Here is a 20697-nt window from a genome sequence, read left to right on the forward strand (position 1 = left end):
TCGGAGACTCCTGGGGGTCCCGGGGTCTCGGAGACTCCTGGGGGCCTCGGAGACTCCTCGGGGTCTCGGAGACTCCTGGGGGTCCTGGGGCCTCGGAGACTCCTCGGGGTCTCGGAGACTCCTGGGGGTCCCGGGGTCTCGGAGATCCCAATATGATATTTGGTGGGGAATGACAATGTTTTTTGGAAAACTCTATGGTGTAGCATACCTAGACTTATAAAGCCTTCAATAAAGATCTACATACCGTAGTCAAGCTTAGGACAGTCGGTATCCGAGGTACAACTTGGAGCTGGATAAGGAATTGGCTTAAACAGAGGAAGCAGAGATCACAAATAAGCATGGGGCAAGTCTGAGGCCGTTTTGCTGTGGTTAGGCTGCACTCTGAATAACGTGTTCAATTCTGGTCACCAATCACGGGAAACATTCAAGAGGTGCCTGTAACTGGTGCAGAGAATGGCACAGTGTTGTGCTTATGGTGGACCTGGGTACATGCATTCTCTTCCCACCATTACAAGCTGTGAAACCGATTCAGTAAATCTGGTCATTTGTGAGCTGCAGATTGTGATAAAATCACCCAACTGTCACCCTGCCCTGCTCCAGGTCCACGTCCCTCGGGTCCCTCACTAAATGGGTGATACTCTCTGCCCTCTGACAGGAAGGTGGTGAGCTTCTCCAACACCAACTTCTGGGCAACAAAGGATGTTGCCCTGATCCACCGAGTCTGATGCCTAGTGTCAGGGGAGTAAATGCGAGAAATTTCTACCAGTAATACTACATGGAATAGAAAAGATTCATTTTTAAAAATGTATTCATTCATGGGATGTGGGCATTGCTGGCAGGGCCAGCATTTATTGCCCATCCCTAATTGCCCCTGAAGTGGTGGTGATCCACCTTATACAACTGAGTGTCTCGCTCGGCCATTCCAGAGGGCAGCTAAGAGTTAACCACATTGCTGTGGGTCTGGAGTCACATACAGGCCAGACCGGGTAAGGACGGCAGATTTCCTTCCCTAAAGGACATTAGTGAACCAGATGGGTTTTTACGAAAATCCGGTAGTTTCATGGTCACCATTACTTGAGCACTATTTCAAGCTAAATCAGGATTGTATGGGTTCAGACTGGCAAATTCAGTAGTGGTGTGTGACACACAGCTGGGAATGGTCTCCAGGATGGTCTTGTTCAAAGCTGCGTTGGTGGCCATAGGTTTATTTGGGATGACGAAGCAGATGGGCTGAATGGTCTTTTCTAATTTCACATGATGTACAACATGATGATCAATAATTACATCGCATGCCCATAAGGATGGAGATCGGGATATGACAAAGATTGAAACGGGTCCCATCCCTATGTCGGCAACATTTGCTTTAATTTGTCTCTGATGGAAAGAATTTCCCTGCAAGAATCCATCCTGTGCTTTACATCACCCTTTCTCATTGTATCTCTGTCTCAGTGACAAGCTGTCCATCGTAGGAACATTGGAACAGGAGGCCATTCAGCCCCTCGAGCCTGTTCCGCCATTCAATGAGATTGTGGCTGATCTGTGACCTAACTCCATACACCCGCCTTTGCCCATATCCCTCAATACCTTTGGTCAACATAATTTTAAATCGGAGATTGATAGATTTAACAATTGATTTAGCATCAATTTCCATTTGCGGAAGAGAGTTCCAAACTTCTTCAAACCTTTGTGTGTAAGAAGTGTTTCCTAATTTCGCACCTGAAAGGTCTGGCTCTACTTTTTAGACTCTGCCCCCCAGCCCTAGACTCCCCAACCAGCGGAAATAGTTTCTCTCTATCTCCCCTCTCTGTTCCATTAATATCTTGAAAACTTCGATCAGCTCATCCCTTAACATTCTAAATTCCAGGGAATACAACCGTGTGTAATCTCTCCTCGTAACTTAACCCTTGAAGTCTGGGTATCATTCTGGTAAACCTATGCTGCACTCCCTCCAAGGCCAATATATCCTTCCTAAGGTGTGGTGCCCAGAACTGCTCCCAATGCTCCAGGTGTGGTCTAACCAGGGCTTTGTACAGCTGCAGCATAACTTCTGCCTCCTTGTATTCTAGTCCTCTGGATATAAAGACCATCTCACCTGCACTCCCTCTGCCTTGTGCTCCCTCGCTCGCACTCCCTCATATTCTCTCATAAGAACAGGAGTAGGTCATAGGCCCCTCAAGCCTGCTCTGCCATTCAATAAGATCACGGCTGAACTTTTACATCAACTCCACTTTCCCACCCTATTCCCATATCCCACGATTCCCTTAGAGTCCAAAAATCTATCGATCTCAGCCTTGAATATACTCAAAGACTCAGCATGCACAGCCCTCTGGGGCAGAGAATTCCAAAGATTCACAACCCTCTGAGTGAAGAAATTCCTCCTCATCTCAGTCTTAAATGGCCGACCCCTTATCCTGAGACTATGCCCCCTAGTTCTAGACTCTCCAGCCAGGGGAAACAACCTCTCAGCATCTACCCTGTCAATCCCCCTCAGAATCTTGTATGTTTCAATGAGATCACCTCTCATTCTTCTAAACTCCAGAGAGTATCGGCCCATTCTACACAATCTCTCCTCATAGGACAGCCCTCTCATCCCAGGAATCAATCTAGTGAACCTTCGTTGCACCGCCTCCAAGGCAAGTATATCCTTCCTTAGATAAGGAGACCAAAACTGTGCCCAGTGCTCCAGGTGTGGTCTCACCAAGGCCCTGTACAATTGTAGCAAGACTTCCTCACTCTTATACTCCAACCCCCTTGCAATAAAGGCCAACATGCCATTTGCCTTCCTTATTGCTGGCTGTACCTGCACGCTAACTCTCTGTGATTCCTGTACGAGGACCTAAATCTCTCTGAACACCAGCATTTAATAGTTTCTCACCATTTAAAAATAATTCTGTTTTTCTATTCTTCCTACCAAAGTGAATAACCTCATTTCTCTACATTATACTCCATCTGCCACCTTATTTTCCACTCACTTAACCTTTCTATATCCCTTTGCTGCCTCTTTGTTTCCTTCTCACAGCTTACTTTTCCACGTGGATACGTTACATTTGGTCCCTTCATCCAAGTCATTAATATAAGTTGTAAATAGCTGAGGTCCCAACACTGATCCTTACGGCAGCCCACTAGTTACAGCCTGCCAATCTGAAAATGACCCACTTATCCCTACTCTCTGTCCCTACCAGAAATGCGAGGGTATACATATCAGGAAAGGATGAACAGGCTGGGTCTCTTTTCTCTTTGAAAAAAGAAGGCTGAGGGGTGACCTAATAGAGGGCTTTAAAATTATGAAAGGTTTTGATAGAGTGGATACAGAGAGAGTGTTTCCACTTGTGGGGAAGAGCATAACTAGAGGCCATCAATATAAGATAGTCACCAAGAAATCCAATAGGGAATTCAGAAGAAACTTCTTTACCCAGAGAGTGGTGAGAATGTGGAACTCGCTACCACAGGAAGTGGTTGAAGCGAATAGTATCGATGCATTTTAGGGGAGGCTAGACAAGCATATGAGGGAGAAGGGAATTGAGGGTTACGCTGATAGTTAGATGAGGAAAGACGGGAGGAGGCTCGAGTGGAGCATAAATGCTGGCATGGACTGGTTGGGCCGAATGGCCTGTTTCTGTGCTGTATATCCTCTGTAATTCTGTCCGTTAATCAATCCTCTATCCATGATAATATATTGCCCCCAACCCCATGAGCCCTTATCTTGCGTAACAACCTTTTATGTGGCACCTTATTGAATGCCTTTTGGAAATCCAAATATACTACATCCACTGGTTCCCCTTTATCTACCATATAGAAACATAGAAGATAGGAGCAGGAGTAGGCCATTTGGCCCCTCAAGCCTAATCCGCCATTCAATGAGATCATGGCTGATGTTAGGGGGGCAGAAAACGTTAGTGGGAGTGGTATATAGACCTCCAAACAGTAATGCGGAGGTTGGGGATGGCATTAAAAGGGAAATTAGAGAAGCGTGCAATAAGGGCACAGCAATTATCATGGGTGACTTTAATCTACTTACTAATTTGGTTAGCCCAATCTATAACAATACTGTGGAGGAGGAATTCCTGGAGTGTATACGGGATGGTTTCCTGGACCAATATGTCAAGGAACCAACTAGGGATCAGGCCATCTTAGACTGGGTATTATGTAATGAGAAAGGAATAATTAGTAATCTTGTTGTACGAGACCCCTTGGGTCGGAGCGATCATAATATGATCGAATTCTTCATTAAGATAGAGAGTGAAGTAGTTGACTCAGCGACTAGGGTCCTGAATTTAAATAAAGGAAACTACGATGGTATGAGGCGCGAGTTGGGTAGGATTGATTGGGGAATGTCACTCAAAGGGATGACGGTGGATAGGCAATGGCAAACATTCAAAGACCGCATGGATGAACTACAGAATTTGTTCATCCCAGTTTGGCATAAAAATAAAACAAAAAAGGTGACTCAACCGTGGCTAACAAGGGAAATTAGGGATAGCATAAGATCCAAAGAGAGGACATATAAATTGGCCAGAGAAAGCAGTAAACCTGAGGATTGGGAGCAGTTTAGGAGTCAACAAAGGAGGACAAAGGGATTAATTAAGAAAGGGAAAATAGGATATGAGAGTAAACTTTCAGGGAACATAAAAACTGACTGTAAAAGCTTTTATCGATATGTGAAGAGAAAAAGATTGGTGAAGTCAAGTGTAGGTCCCTTGCAGTCAGAATCAGGGGAATTTATAATGGGGAACAAAGAAATGGCAGACCAATTAAATACATATTTTGGTTCTGTCTTCACAAATGAGGACACAAATAACCTCCCAGAGATGTCGGGGAACATAGGGTCTGGTGAAAGGGAGGAACTGAAAGAAATCAGTATTTGTAGGGAAATGGTGTTAGGGAAATTGACGGGATTGAAGGCCGATAAATCCCCAGGGCCTAATAATCTACATCCTAGGGTACTTAAGGCAGTGGCCCTAGAAATAGTAGATGCATTGCTGATCATCTTCCAACATTCGATAGAATCTGGAACAGTACCCATGGATTGGAGGGTAGCTAATGTTACCCCACTATTCAAAAAAGGTGGTAGAGAGAAAACGGGGAATTATAGACCGGTAAGCCTGACATCAGTAGTGGGGAAAATGCTGGAGTCCATTATAAAAGATGTAATAGCAGAGCACTTGGAAAACAGTGACCGGATCGGATAAAGTCAACATGGATTTACAAAAGGTAAATCGTGTTTGACTAATCTGCTGGAATTTTTTGAGGACGTAACTGGTAACATAGATAAGGGAGAACCAGTGGATGTGGTGTATTTGGACTTGCAGAAGGCTTTCGATAAGGTCCCGCATAAGAGATTAGCGTGTAAAGTTAAGGCACATGGGATTGGGGGCAAGGTATTGACTTGGATAGAAACTGGTTGGCAGACAGAAAGCAAAGAGTTGGAATAAACGGGTCTTTTTCCGAGTGGCAGGCGGTGACTAGTGGGGTACCGCAGGGATCGGTCCTTGGACCCCAGCTATTCACAATATATATTAATGATCTAGACGAGGGAACTAGATGTAATATCTCCAAGTTTGCAGACGACGCAAAGCTGGGTGGACGTGTGTGCTGTGAGGAGGATGCTGAGAAACTGCAGTATGATTTGGACAGGTTGGGTGATTGGGCAGAAGCATGGCAGATGCAATATAATGTGGATAAATGCGAGGTTATCCACTTTGGCGTAAAAACAGGAAGGCAGCGTATTATCTGAATGGCAATAGATTGGGAGAAGGGGAAGTGCAATGAGACCTGGGTGTCCTTGTGCACCAGTCGCTGAAGGTAAGCATGCAGGTGCAGCAGGCGGTTAAGAAGGCAAATGGTATGTTGGCCTTTGTAGCGAGAGGGTTTGAGTACAGGAACAAGGATGTCTTGCTGCAGTTGTACAGGGCCTTGGTGAGACCACATCTTGAGTATTGTGTGCAGTTTTGGTGCCTTATCTGAGGAAGGATGTTCTTGCCATGGAGGGAGTGCAGCGAAGATTCACCAGGCTAATACCTGGGATGGCAGGAATGACGTATGAGGAGAGATTGGGTCGATTGGGCTTGTACTCGCTGGAGTTTAGAAGAATGAGAGGGGATCTCATTGAAACTTATAAAATTCAAATAGGACTAGACAGACTAGATGCAGGAAGGATGTTCCCGATGGTCGGGGAGTCCAGGACCAGGGGTCACAGTCTAAGGATAAGGGGTAAGCCATTTAGGACAGAGATGAGTAGGAATTTCTTCACCCAGAGAGTGGTGAACCTGTGGAATTCTCTACGACAGAAGGCAGTTGAGGCCAATTCATTAAATATATTCAAGAAGGAGTTGGATCTATTTCTTAAGGCTATTGGGATCAAGGGATATGTGGAGAAAGTGGGGACAGGGTACTGAATTTGGATGGTCAGCCATGATCTCATTGAATGGCGGAGCAGGCTCGAGGGGCTGAATGGCCTACTCCTGCTCCTATCTTCTATGTTTCTATGTTTATGTTTCTATGGTAGATAGAAAGGAACTTTTCCCCTTAGTAGAGTGGTCATTTACCAGGGGGCATAGTTTCAAGGTAAAGGGCAGGAGGTTTAGAGGGGATTTGAGGAAAAACTCTTTCACCCAGAAGGTGGTTGGAATCTGGAACTCACTGCCTGAAAGGGTGGTAGAGGCAGGAACCCTCACAACATTCAAGAAGCATTTAGATGAGCACTTGAAACGCCATAGCATACAAGGCTACGGACCAAGTGCTGGAAAATGGGATTAGAATAGATAGGTACGATAGCAAAATACTGCAGATGTTGGAAATCCGAAATAACAACAGAAAATGCTGGAAAAACTCAGCAGGTCAGGCAACATCCATGGAGAGAAATTTGAGTTGACGTTTCGGGTCGAACCCTTCTTCAAAAGGGTTCGACCCGAAACGTCAACTCAAATTTCTCTCCACGGATGCTGCCTGACCTGCTGAGTTTTTCCAGCATTTTCTGTTGTTATTTAGAATAGACAGGGCTTGATGGCCGGCGTGGACCTGATGGGCCGAAGGACCTCTTTCTGTGCTGTATACATCTATGACTCTATGAGCAGCACCAGGCGTACCTAAAAATGAGGTGCCAACCTGGGGAAGCTGCAACACAGGACCACATGCATGCTAAAAAGCGGAAGCAGCATGCTATAGACAGGGCTAAGTGATCCCACAATCAACGGATCAGATCAAAGCTCTGCAGTCCTGCCACATCCAGTCGTGAATGGTGGTGGACCATTAAACAACTAATGGGAGGAGGAGGCTCCATGAATATCCCCATCCTCAATGATGGTGGAGCCCAGCATGTGGGTGCAAAAGACAAGGCTGAAGCGTTTGCAACCATCTTCAACCAGAAGTGCCGAGTGGATGATCCATATCGGGCTCCTCCTGCGGTCCCCACCATCACAGAAGCCAGTCTTCAGCCAATTCGATTCACTCCACGTGATATCAAGAAACGGCTGAGCGCACTGCATATGGCAAAGGCTATGGGCCCTGACAACATCCCTGCTATCGTGCTGAAGACTTGTGCTCCAGAACTAGCCGCGCCTCTAGCCAAGCTGTTCCAGTACAGCTACAACACTGGCATCTATCCGACAATGTGGAAAACTGCCCAGGTATGTCCTGTCCCCAAAAAGCAGGACAAATCCAACGCAGCCAATTATCGCCCCATCAGTCTACTCTCAATCATCAGCAAAGTGATGGAAGGTGTTGTCAACAGTGCTATCAATTCAATTCAAATCGCTTTATTGGCATGACAAGTTACATCTTATGTTGCCAAAGCATCGGAAAAGATTCATGTTTGTTCACAAAAATGCAGATCTATCCATACAGTGTATAAACAGATATATCCCTGAGTGTATAAATATACTTTCATATAATTTATATATACTCTTATCTTATCTTTAGTGGTTGTCCCTCTGTTTATGGCAAGCTGTAACATAGTGTGCCGCTAGTGTTACGCAACTTCTCTCTTCCCCTAGTAGGTATGGGAGTTTTTGGTCGTCATTCAATTTTCTGAATTCCGGGCATATTTTTGTAAATTTTGGGTAGAAATTCTCCCTTATGCCCTGATATTTTCTATAAGCTGTGAGGAAGTGCATCTCTGTCTCCACCATTCCCTGACTGCAGTGAGAGCGTATCCTGTCCTCTCTTGGTAGCTGGGTCTGCCTGTGTCTACCTTTTTCGATCGCCAGGCTATGTTCACTAAGTCTGTACATTGTCAAGATTTTTCTCAGTTTGCTGTCCTTTACCATGGTCAGGTAATCAGCTATGTTGTATTGTCTGTTTAGGGCCAAGTAGCAATTGAGTTTGCTTTGGGTTTTTGTTGTTTCTGCCCAATATGTCAGATATTTTTCCTTTTGCTTAGCGACGATTGTGTTGGGTCGAATTCTTTGTGTTACGCTGTCACTGTCCTGGGGCTGGTTATTGTTAGTAGTGTTAGTAGTTACTTCACTGAGTCCCAGGACTAGTTGACTGAGGGTATTCTTCTTTATGGTCAGCTCTTGGCATTTCAGGGCATCGATAGCATTGGGGGTTGGTCATTTGTAGGTGATTCCAAAATTTGGTGGCTCTTTTTTGGATAGTGATTATTAATGGATATTGGCCTAGTTCCGCCCTGCATGCATTGTTTACGGTTTTCCTTTGAGTCCGGAGGATACTTTTACAGAATTCTGCATGTAGGATCTCAATTGGGTGTTTGTCCCATTTTGCAAATTCTTGTTGTGTTAGTGGTCCCCATACCTCACTGCCATAGAGTGCAATTGGTTCAATTACTGATTTGAAAATTTTGAGCCAAATGCTAATTGGGATTTCTATTTGGATTGATTTTTTAATGGACCACTCGGCTCCCGACCTCATTGCAGCCTTGGTCCAAACATGGACAAAGGAGCTGAATTCCAGAGGTGAGGTGAGAGTGACTACCCTTGACATCAAGGCAGCATTTGACCAAGTGTGGCATCCAGGAGCCCGAGTAAAACTGAAGTCAATGGGACACGGGGGGGAAACTATCCACTGGTTGGAGTCATACCTAGCACAAAGGAAGATGGTTGTGGTGGTTGAAGGTCAATCATCACAGCCCCAGGACATCACTGCAGGAGTTCCTCAGGGCAGTGTCCTAGGCCCAGCCATCTTCAGCTGCTTCATCAATGACCTTCCCTCCAACATAAGGTCGGAAATGGGGATGTTTGCTGATGACTGCACGGTGTTCAGCGCCATTCACAACTCCTCAGATAATGAAGCAGTCAATGCCCGGATGCAACAAGACCTGGACAACATTCGGGCTTGGGCTGATGAGTGACAGGTAACATTCGTGCCACACAAGTGCTAGGCAATGACTATCTCCAACAAACGAGAGTTTAAACACCTCCCCTTGACATTCAACGGCATTACCATCACTGAATCCCCCACCAACAATATCCTGGGGGGTCACCAATGACCAGAAATTTAACTGGACCAGCCACATAAATACTGTGGCAACAAGAGCAGGTCAGAGGCTGGGTATTCTGTGGCGAGTGTCTCACCTCCTGACTCCCCAAAGCCTTTCTACCATCTACAAGGCACAAGTCAGGAGTGTGATGGAATACTCTCCACTTGCCTGGGTGAGTGCAGCTCCAACAACACTTAAGAAGCTCAACACCATCCAGGACAAAGCAGCCCGCTTCATTGGCACCCCATCCACCACCTTAAACATTCACTCCCTCCACCACCGGCGCACCGTGGCTGCAGTGTGTACCATCTACAAGATGCACTGCAGCAACTCGCCAAGGCTTCTCCAGCAGCACCTCCCAAACCCGCGACCTCTTCCACCTAGAAGGACAAGGGCAGCAGGCGCATGGGAACACCACCACCTCCAAGTTCCCCACCAAGTCACACACCATCCTGACTTAGAAATATATCGCCGATCCTTCATCGTCGCTGGGTCAAAGTCCTGGAACTCCCTCCCTAACAGCACTGTGGGAGCACCTTCACCACACGGACTGCAGTGGTTCAAGAAGGCGGCTCACCACCACCTTCTCAAGGGCAACTAGGGATGGGCAATAAATGTTGGCCTTGCCAGCGATGCCCACATAGCATAAAAATGAATTTTAAAAGAAGTCGGGAGAAACAGTTACCTCTGGGAAGTGGGTCGATAACCAGAGGTCACAGATTTAAAATCATTGGCAATAGAAGTCGAGGGGAAACGAGAAATGTCTTCACACAGAGGGTTGTTATAATTTGTAACGCACTACCTGAAGGGGAGGTGGAATCAGATTCCCTCGGAACTTTCAAAAGGCAACTGGATATGACCTTGAAGAGGATAATTTACAGGATTCTGGGGACAAAGCTGGGGTGCGGGTCTAAATTGGACAGCACTTTCAAAGAGCCGTCACAGGCACGACTGGTCGATTAGTCTCCTGTGCTGTAAGGTTCTCTGATTCTCTATACCCTCTGTACTCTCAGGTCCTCGTGTTTGATCAGAATGTTTGCTGTGGCCATCCCTCCCAGTTTACTATCATCTGCAAAGTTGGAGAGATTTATTTCTGTAGATTGTTGACTGCAGTGGTCCAGACACTGACGCTAAGACATCTCACTCGTTACCTCCTTCCATGACCCCCCAGCTTGCTATTCTCCACCCTTCCACACTTGTATAACAATCCCTGATGTGACACTTCATTAAGATTTCAGCAAAGCTTTTAATAAATTTCCCGTCGCTCCATGTTTTCCAGGACACTGATTTCCAGAAGAAGATTGACTATGAAATCCGGATGCGGGATGGGGCTTGCAAACTCCTGGCAGCGTGTACGCAGAGGGAGCAAGCACTGGAGGCAGCAAAGAGCCTGCTGACCTGCAATGCTCGCATCATGTCCTACATGTCTGAGCTGCAGAGGATGAAGGAAGCTCAGGTTATGCAGTGGAGGGTCAGGCGGTAAGTCCGAGCACCAGAAGATGCAGCGAGTTCCAGAGACAGCTCTTCCACTAGTGGTGGGGTGAAGGGGTTAGGTTGTGCAAAGTTGACCCGAATCAGAGACCAAAGGGTACGGTGGGGGAGCTTTGAGCACATAGCTGGGTTAATCTGGCCAAAACAGAGTGAACTGCAAACAGAGTGAGGACTTTAAAAACGCAAATTCGGTGTAGAGGGGGAAGGAGGTGCCAAGTAACTTAAACCAAGGGGCAATAGTAAATAAGTGAATCTATCAATAAATAATCAGAGTAATTAATTAAAACTAAGCTGAAAAAATTAACTAAGTAAAGGATACCAACATTAAAGGGATCCAAATTACATTGTATAAAAATCTGGTATGCATAAATAATAACTAGGAATTAATGGAATACTAAACTAAAACGTACAGTATGTAACATAAGTAGATAGACTTATAAGCAAAATGATGGGAGAGCTGTGCCGTGTTGCCTATAATTCCTGTGCCATGTGGGAACTCCAGGGCACTTCCTGTGTCCTGGATAACCATGTGTGCAGGAAGTACAGAATGCCATCGAGGGTGACGACACCTCGGGGGAGTGCCGTCCAGAGCAGAGGTTCTCAACCTTTTTGCTTCTGAGGCCCCCCTCCAGTGTTACAAAAATTCCACGGACCCTCTGTAAGACAACGCAAGTATTTTTTTCTCCATAAAAATTCTCTCAGCGCCACTCCCACTCACCATATTACTGTTGCTGCTGCTGTACAGTTGTACAGGGCCTTGGTGAGACCGCACCTTGAGTATTGTGTGCAGTTTTGGTCGCCTTACCTGAGGAAGGATGATCTTGCCATGGAAGGAGTGCAGCGAAGATTCACCAGGCTGATACCTGGGATGGCAGGAATGACGTATGAGGAGAGATTGGGTCGATTGGGCTTATACTCACTGGAGTTTAGAAGATTGAGAGGGGATCTCATCGAAACTTATAAAATTCTGTCAGGCCTGGACAGACTAGATGCAGGAAGGATGTTTATGATGGCCGGGGAGTCCAGAACCAGGGGTCATAGTCTAAGGATAAGGGGTAAGCCATTTAGGACTGAAATGAGGAGGAATTTCTTCACCCAGTGAGTGGTGAACCTGTGGAATTCTCTGCCACAGAGGGCGGTGGAGGCCAGTTCATTAAATATATTCAAAAAAGAGTTAGATATATTTCTTAAGGCTAAAGGGATCAAGGGATATGGGGAGAAGGCAGGGACAGGGTACTGAATTTGGATGATCAGCCATGATCTCATTGAATGGCGGAGCAGGCTCGAAGGGCCGAATGGCCTACTCCTGCTCCTATCTTCTATGTTTCTATGTTTATCCCGGCACTGCAGAAAATAATGGCCCCCACGCCCACCCTGCTCCCTCTTCCCCTCCACACGAGCCCCACTCACCTGACCCCCGACTCCCTCACTGACTGCTCCCGGCACATCAGCCGGTCCCGGTTCTCTGCTTGGTTGTCAGTCAAACAGACTTCCCCCCGCCCCCTCCCATCTCCATTATTTTTTATAACTAATAAACAAAAGTGTACAATGAAAATTTTAGAAACTTTTAGGAAGCCATTTCGGCCCATCGTGTCCGCGCCGGCCAACAAAGAGCTCTCCAGCCTAATCCCACTTCCCAGCTCTTGGTCCGTAGCCCTGCAGGTTACAGCATCCCAAGTGCACATCCAAGTACTTTTTAAATGTGGTTAGGGTTCCTGCCTCTACCACCCTTTCAGGCAGTGAGTTCCAGACCCCCACAACCCTCTGGGTGAAGAAATTTCCCCTCAAATTCCCTCTAAACCTTCCCCCAATTACTTTAAATCTGTGCCCCCTGGTTTTTGACCCCTCCGCTAAGGGAAATAGGTCCTTTCTATCCACTCTATCTAGGCCCCTCATAATTTTATACACCTCAATAAGGTCTCTCCTCAGCCTCCTCTGTTCCAAGGAAAACAGACCCAGCCTATCCAGTCTTTCCTCATAGCTAAGATTCTCTACTCCCAGCAACATCCTTGTAAATCTCCTCTGTACCCTCTCTAGTGCAATCACATAATGTGGTGACGAGAACTACATGCAGTGCTCTAGCTGAAGCCTAACTAGTGTTTTATACAGTTGAAGCATAACCCCCCTGCTCTTGTATTCTATGCCACGGCTAATAAAGGCAAGCATTCCGTATGCCTTCTTAAGCACCTTATCTACCTGGGCTGCTACCTTCAGGGATCTGTGGACATGCACTCCAAGGTCCCTTTGTTCCTCTGTACTACTCAGTGTCCTACCATTTAATGTGTATTCCCTTTCCTTGTTAGCCCTCCCCAAATGCATTACCTCACACTTCTCCGGATTGAATTCCATTTGCCACTGTTCTGCCCACCTGACCAATTTATTGATATCTTCCTGCAGTCTACAGCTTCCTTCTTCAGTATCAACCACACAGCCGATTTTAGTATCATCTGCAAACTTCTTAATCATACCCCCTATATTCAAGTCTCGATCATTGATATATACCACAAAAAGCAAGGGACCTAGTACTGAGCCCTGCGGACCCCCACTGGAAACAACCTTCCAGTCACAAAAACACCCATCAACCATTACCCTCTGCTTCCTGTCTCCGAGCCAGTTTTGAATCCAACATGACACTTTGCCCTGGATCCCATGGGCTTTTAACTTTGTGACCATTCTGCCATGTGGAACCTTATCAAAAGCCTTGCTAAAGTCCATATACATTACATCAAATGCACTACCCTCATCTACCCTCCTTGTTACCTCCTGAAAAAATTCAATCAAGTTTGTCAGACACGACCTTCCCTTAACAAATCCGTGCTGACTATCCTTGATTAATCCGTGTCTTTCTAAATGAAGATTTATCCTGTCCTTCAGAATTCTTTCCAATAATTTCCCCACCACCGAGGTTCGGCTAACTGGCCTGTAATTACTCGGTCTATCCTTTTCTTCCTTTTTAAACAAGGGTACCACATTAGCAGTCCTCCAGTCCTCCGGCACCACACCTGAAGCCAGAGAGGCTTTAATTAAGGAAAGCCAGCACGGATTTGTTAAAGTGAAATCGTGTTCAGCTAACTTGATGGAGTTTTTTGATGAGGTAACAGAGAGGGTTGATGTGGGCAATGCGGTTGATGTGGTGTACATGGACTTCCAAAAGGCGTTTGATAAAGTGCCACATAATAGGCTTGCCAGCAATGTTGAAGCCCATGGAATAAAAGGGTCAGTAGCAGCATGGATACGGAATTGGCTAAGTGACAGGAAACAGGGAGCAGTGGTGAACGGTTGTTTTTCGGACTGGAGGAAGGTACACAGTGGTGTTCCCCAGAATTCGGTACTAGGACCACTGCTTTTCTTGATATATATTAATGATTTAAATTTGAGTGTACAGGGCACAATTTCAAAATTTGCAGATGGTACAGAACTTGGAAGTATAGTGAACAGTGAGGAGGATAGGGATAGACCTCAAGAAGACATAGACAAGCTAGTGAAATGGGCGGACCCGTGGCAGATAAAATTTAACACAGCAAAGTGTGGAGTGATACATTTTGGTAGAAAGAATGAGGAAAGGCAATATAAACTAAAGGGTACAATTCTAAAGGGAGTGCATGAACAGAGAGACCTGGGGGTATATGTGCACAAATCATTGAAGGTGGCAGGGCAGGTTGAGAAAGTGGTTAAAAAAGCATACAGGATCCTGGGTTTCACAAATGGAGGCATAGAGTCCAAAAGCAAGGAATTATGATGAACCTCTCTATATCCCCTTGAAGCCTCCTTGCATCCTCTTCACAACTTTCATTTCCACCCAGCTTTGTATCATCAGCAAATTTGGATATATTACATTTGGTCCCCTCATCCAAATCATTGATATAGATTGTGAATAGCTGAGGCCCAAGCACTGATCCTTGCGGTAACCCGCTAGTTACAGCCTGCCAAACCAAAAATGACCTGTTTATTCCTACTCTCTCTCTTTTCTGTCCATTAACCAATCCTCAATCCATGCTAGTATATTACCCCCAATCCCATGAGCCCTAATTTTGTTTAATAACCTCTTGTGCGGCACCTTATCGAATACCTTCTGAAAATCCAAATACACCACATCCACTGGTTCCCCCTCATCTATTCTGCTAGTTACAACCTCAAAAACTCTAACAGATTCATCAAACACGATTTCCCTTTCATAAATCCGTGTTGACTTGGCCCAATCCTATTATTATTTTCTAAGTGCCCTGTTACCATGTCCTTAATAATAGATTCTAGCATTTTCCCTAGTACAGATGTCAGGCTAACTGGTCTGTAGTTCCCTGTTTTCTCTCTCCCTCCTTTCTTAAATAGTGGGGTTACATTTGCAACCTTCCAATCCTCGGGAACCGTTCTAGAATCTATGGAATTTTGGAAAATTAACACAAATACATCCACTATCTCTATAGCCAACTCTTTCAAAACCCTAGGATGCAGGCAATCCGATCCAGGAGGTTTATCGGTTTCAGTCCCATTAATTTCTCCAGTACTATTTTTTTTACTAATACTAATTTCTTTCAGTTCCTCAGCTCCCGCTCTGTTTGCAGTACTCTGCCACTCTGGCTCTCTGCTCCCACACTGTTTACAGTACTCTGCCGCTCTGGCTCTCCGCTCCCACACTGTTTACAGTACTCTGCCGCTCTGGCTCTCTGCTCCCACACTGTTTGCAGTACTCTGCCGCTCTGGCTCTCTGCTCCCGCTCTGTTTGCAGTACTCTGCCGCTCTGGCTCTCCGCTCCCACACTGTTTACAGTACTCTGCCACTCTGGCTCTCCGCTCCCACACTGTTTGCAGTACTCTGCCACTCTGGCTCTCTGCTCCCACACTGTTTACAGTACTCTGCCGCTCTGGCTCTCTGCTCCCACACTGTTTACAGTACTCTGCCGCTCTGGCTCTCTGCTCCCACACTGTTTGCAGTACTCTGCCGCTCTGGCTCTCCGCTCCCACAATGTTTACAGTACTCTGCCGCTCTGGCTCTCCGCTCCCACACTGTTTGCAGTACTCTGCCGCTCTGGCTCTCTGCTCCCACACTGTTTGCAGTACTCTGCCGCTCTGGCTCTCCGCTCCCACACCGTTTACAGTACTCTGCCGCTCTGGCTCTCTGCTCCCACACCGTTTACAGTACTCTGCCGCTCTGGCTCTCCGCTCCCACACTGTTTACAGTACTCTGCCGCTCTGGCTCTCTGCTCCCACGCTGTTTGCAGTACTCTGGCTCTCTGCTCCCACGCTGTTTGCAGTACTCTGCCGCTCTGGCTCTCCGCTCCCACACTGTTTACAGTACTCTGCTGCTCTGGCTCTCTGCTCCCACACCGTTTACAGTACTCTGCCGCTCTGGCTCTCTGCTCCCACACTGTTTACAGTACTCTGCCGCTCTGGCTCTCTGCTCCCACACTGTTTGCAGTACTCTGCCGCTCTGGCTCTCTGCTCCCACACCGTTTACAGTACTCTGCCGCTCTGGCTCTCTGCTCCCGCTCTGTTTGCAGTACTCTGCCGCTCTGGCTCTCTGCTCCCACACCGTTTACAGTACTCTGCCGCTCTGGCTCTCCGCTCCCACACTGTTTACAGTACTCTGCCGCTCTGGCTCTCCGCTCCCACACTGTTTGCAGTACTCTGCCGCTCTGGCTCTCCGCTCCCACACTGTTTACAGTACTCTGCCGCTCTGGCTCTCCGCTCCCACACTGTTTGCAGTACTCTGCCGCTCTGGCTCTCTGCTCCCACACTGTTTACAGTACTCTGCCGCTCTGGCTCTCTGCTCCCACGCTGTTTGCAGTACTCTGCCGCTCTGGCTCTCTGCTCCCACACTGTTTACAGTACTCTGCCGCTCTGGCTCTCAGCTCCCACACTGTTTACAGTACTCTGCCGCTCTGGCTCTCCGCTCCCACACTGTTTACAGTACTCTGCCGCTCTGGCTCTCTGCTCCCACACTGTTTGCAGTACTCTGCCGCTCTGGCTCTCCGCTCCCACACTGTTTACAGTACTCTGCCGCTCTGGCTCTCCGCTCCCACACTGTTTGCAGTACTCTGCCGCTCTGGCTCTCTGCTCCCACACTGTTTACAGTACTCTGCCGCTCTGGCTCTCTGCTCCCACGCTGTTTGCAGTACTCTGCCGCTCTGGCTCTCTGCTCCCACACTGTTTACAGTACTCTGCCGCTCTGGCTCTCAGCTCCCACACTGTTTACAGTACTCTGCCGCTCTGGCTCTCCGCTCCCACACTGTTTACAGTACTCTGCCGCTCTGGCTCTCTGCTCCCACACTGTTTACAGTACTCTGCCGCTCTGGCTCTCTGCTCCCACACTGTTTGCAGTACTCTGCCGCTCTGGCTCTCTGCTCCCACGCTGTTTGCAGTACTCTGCCGCTCTGGCTCTCCGCTCCCACACTGTTTACAGTACTCTGCCGCTCTGGCTCTCTGCTCCCACACTGTTTACAGTACTCTGCCGCTCTGGCTCTCCGCTCCCACACTGTTTACAGTACTCTGCCGCTCTGGCTCTCTGCTCCCACACTGTTTACAGTACTCTGCCGCTCTGGCTCTCTGCTCCCACACTGTTTACAGTACTCTGCCGCTCTGGCTCTCCGCTCCCACACCGTTTACAGTACTCTGCCGCTCTGGCTCTCAGCTCCCACACTGTTTACAGTACTCTGCCGCTCTGGCTCTCAGCTCCCACACTGTTTACAGTACTCTGCCGCTCTGGCTCTCCGCTCCCACACTGTTTACAGTACTCTGCCGCTCTGGCTCTCTGCTCCCACACTGTTTACAGTACTCTGCCGCTCTGGCTCTCTGCTCCCACACTGTTTACAGTACTCTGCCGCTCTGGCTCTCCGCTCCCACACCGTTTACAGTACTCTGCCGCTCTGGCTCTCAGCTCCCACACTGTTTACAGTACTCTGCCGCTCTGGCTCTCCGCTCCCACACTGTTTACAGTACTCTGCCGCTCTGGCTCTCCGCTCCCACACCGTTTGCAGTACTCTGCCGCTCTGGCTCTCCGCTCCCACACTGTTTGCAGTACTCTGCCGCTCTGGCTCTCCGCTGCCACACTGTTTGCAGTACTCTGCCGCTCTGGCTCTCTGCCCCCACACTGTTTGCAGTACTCTGCCGCTCTGGCTCTCTGCTCCCACGCTGTTTGTAGTACTCTGCCGCCTCATTCTTGCTAGAGCCTTGGTTCGCCATTATTTCCGGAAAGTTTTTTGTGTCTTCTTCTGTGAAGGCCGACACAAAGGGCTTGGAGGCGTGTGAGGTGTTAAAATCACAAAAAATGGCGGGCAGATCCGATCCAGCTTCCATCCCGCCTCTGAGCAATTTTCCCACATTCGTGGTTTCAGACCCCATTTCCATCCCGCCTCCCAGAGGCGGGATAGGCCCTTAAGGTCCTTAACAACCAGCTAATTCCCTCTATAATCCCATTTTGAGAGGCCTTTCTGATTTTCCCACTTTTCCCCCCTGCTGCACGTCTCCTCTGGAACACGCCAGGTAATCCTGGAGGCCTCAAGTGGATTGCTTACTAACAGCTGCAGCTCTGCCATTAGAAAGGAGTTTTCAGCAATCATCATTTGCAGGTGGCAGAACTTTGTTGTCTCAGGTCTGGGGGAACTTTTAGCAGGCCTACCCATTGTTGTGGAAGTTTGGAGCCTGACGCCCATCTCCAGTGTGACCTCCTGGGAAACCCCTCTCCCCACCTCGACTGAGCGCTTCCTCAACCCATCCTTTCCACGGAGGTTGCCATCCTTTCTGTGGTGATGCGTTCATGCGCCAATGCCTCCACAAAGGCTCTGCTCATGTTCGCGATGCACTCCTCCATTCGCTGCACACTCGCAGCGACTCTGGAGACAAAACCTGCCGGAGACTCCTGCACCTGTTCCTGGAGTTCCAGCACCACTCTCCTTCTGGATGGACCCGGAGGCACAGGGTCGACATGCAGCTGAGCCGAGCTGGCAGAGTCCTGCGCCCTCCGACAAGGACTCTCCACTGCTGTCCCTGTCTCCACCATCAGGCTACAGGACGATATAGACGGGTTAGTCAGATGGGCAGAACAGTGGCAAATGGAATTTAACCCTGAAAAGTGTGAGGTGATGCATTTTGGGAGGACTACCAAGGCAAGGGAATACACAATGAATGGTAGGATCTTAGGAAGGACAGAGGATCAGAGGGACCTTGGTGTGCATGTACATAGAGCCCTGAAGGCAGCAGGACAGGTAAATAAGGTGGTTAAAAAGGCATATGGGATACTTGCCTTCATTAGCCGAGGCATAGAATATAAGAGCAGGGAGGTTATGATGGAGCTGTACAAAGCGCTAGTTAGGCCACAGCTGGAATACTGTGTGCAGTTCTGGTCGCCACACTATAGGAAGGATGTGATTGCATTGGAGGGGGTGCAGAGGAGATTCACCAGGATGTTACCTGGGCTGGAGCGCTTCAGCTATGAAGAGAGACTGGACAGGCTGGGGTTGTTTTCCTTAGAGCAGAGAAGGCTGAGGGGGGACCTGATTGAGGTGTACAAAATTATGAGGGGCATAGATAGGGTAAGTAGAAAGGAACTTTTCCCCTTAGTAGAGGGGTCAATAACCAGGGGGCATAGTTTCAAGGTAAGGGGCAAGAGGTTTAGAGGAGATTTGAGGAAAAACTTTTTCACCCAGAGGGTGGTTGGAATCTGGAACTCACTGCCTGAAAGGGTGGTAGAGGCAGGAACCCTCACAACATTCAAGAAGCATTTAGATGAGCACTTGAAACGCCATAGCATACAAGGCTACGGGCCAAGAGCTGGGAAATGGGATTAGATTAGACAGGGCTTGATGGCCAGCGTGGACACGATGGGCCGAAGGGCCTCTTTCTGTGCTGTATACCTCTATGACTATCTGCTGATGCTCACTTGAGATCTGTGAAACACCAGGTGACAACACTACTCTATCTTGCGAAGGTCCCACCGAGGTGTGAGTGTCTGTGCTGGTGCTGGGTGCGGTGAATTCTGCTGACACTGCGCCCACAGAAGTTGCCGCTTCCTCTGAGGGGTCTTCAGGCTCAAGCTCTTCCTCCTGGACAGTGGGGAGGGGGGCTCTCGATGGTCCTGTGGGGGAGTAAAGGAAAGAGTTCGAGATGTGAAATAAAGGTTGCATCCACATTGAATTGTGCAGATGATCATAAGTCAATCTGTTAGAGCATCAGAATCATTATCAGTCACTCATGCAATGTCAATGAGAGAGATGCAAAACTATTCTGTCACCAACTTGCTGTGATGTTCCCGTCTGTCTGTCCGCCACTTGCACATCCTCCACCACTCCCACGATCTCCAGGACCGCCTCCTCTGCATTGGTGAGCTGGCCTATTGAGGGTGGCCCTTCTCCTCTCCTCGCCCTTTCCCTCTTATTGTGGGCTCTCTTTTAACATAGAAACATAGAAGATAGGAGCAGGAGTAGGCCATTTGGCCCCTCGAGCCTGCTCTGCCATTCAATGAGATCATGGCTGATCATCCAAACTCAGTACCCTGTCCCTGCCTTCGCCCCATATCCCTTGATCCCTTTAGCCTTAAGAAATATATCTAACTCCTTCTTGAATATATTTAATGAATTGGCCTCAACTGCCTTCTGTGGTAGAGAATTCCACAGGTTCACCACTCTCTGGGTGAAGAAATTCCTTCTCATCTCTGTCCTAAATGGCTTACCCCTTATCTTTAGACTGTGACCCCTGGTTTTGGACTCCCCCGCCATTGGGAACATCCTTCCTGCATCTAGTCTGTCTAGTCCTGTTAGAATTTTATAAGTTTCAATG

General features: G+C 47.9%; 1 protein-coding gene across 3 annotated transcripts in view; it reads left to right on the forward strand.

The window, feature by feature from the left end:
- Window positions 1–20697, forward strand: part of rtkna (rhotekin a) — a 303025-nt gene that overhangs the window by 44909 nt on the left and 237419 nt on the right. For 2 of the 3 annotated variants that reach the window (XM_085976431.1, XM_085976433.1), the window contains exon 2: window positions 10716–10915. The exons of the other annotated variant lie outside the window; for it this stretch is intronic. In XM_085976431.1, the coding sequence (XP_085832557.1) occupies window positions 10716–10915 (200 nt within the window). The remainder of the gene's footprint in view (window positions 1–10715; window positions 10916–20697) is intronic. 3 annotated transcript variants of the gene reach the window in all.

The sequence above is a fragment of the Somniosus microcephalus genome, chromosome 2, assembly GCF_052327205.1.
Source record: "Somniosus microcephalus isolate GS21.2 chromosome 2, FLI_Smic_1.0, whole genome shotgun sequence".
Taxonomy (NCBI): Eukaryota; Metazoa; Chordata; class Chondrichthyes; order Squaliformes; family Somniosidae; genus Somniosus; species Somniosus microcephalus.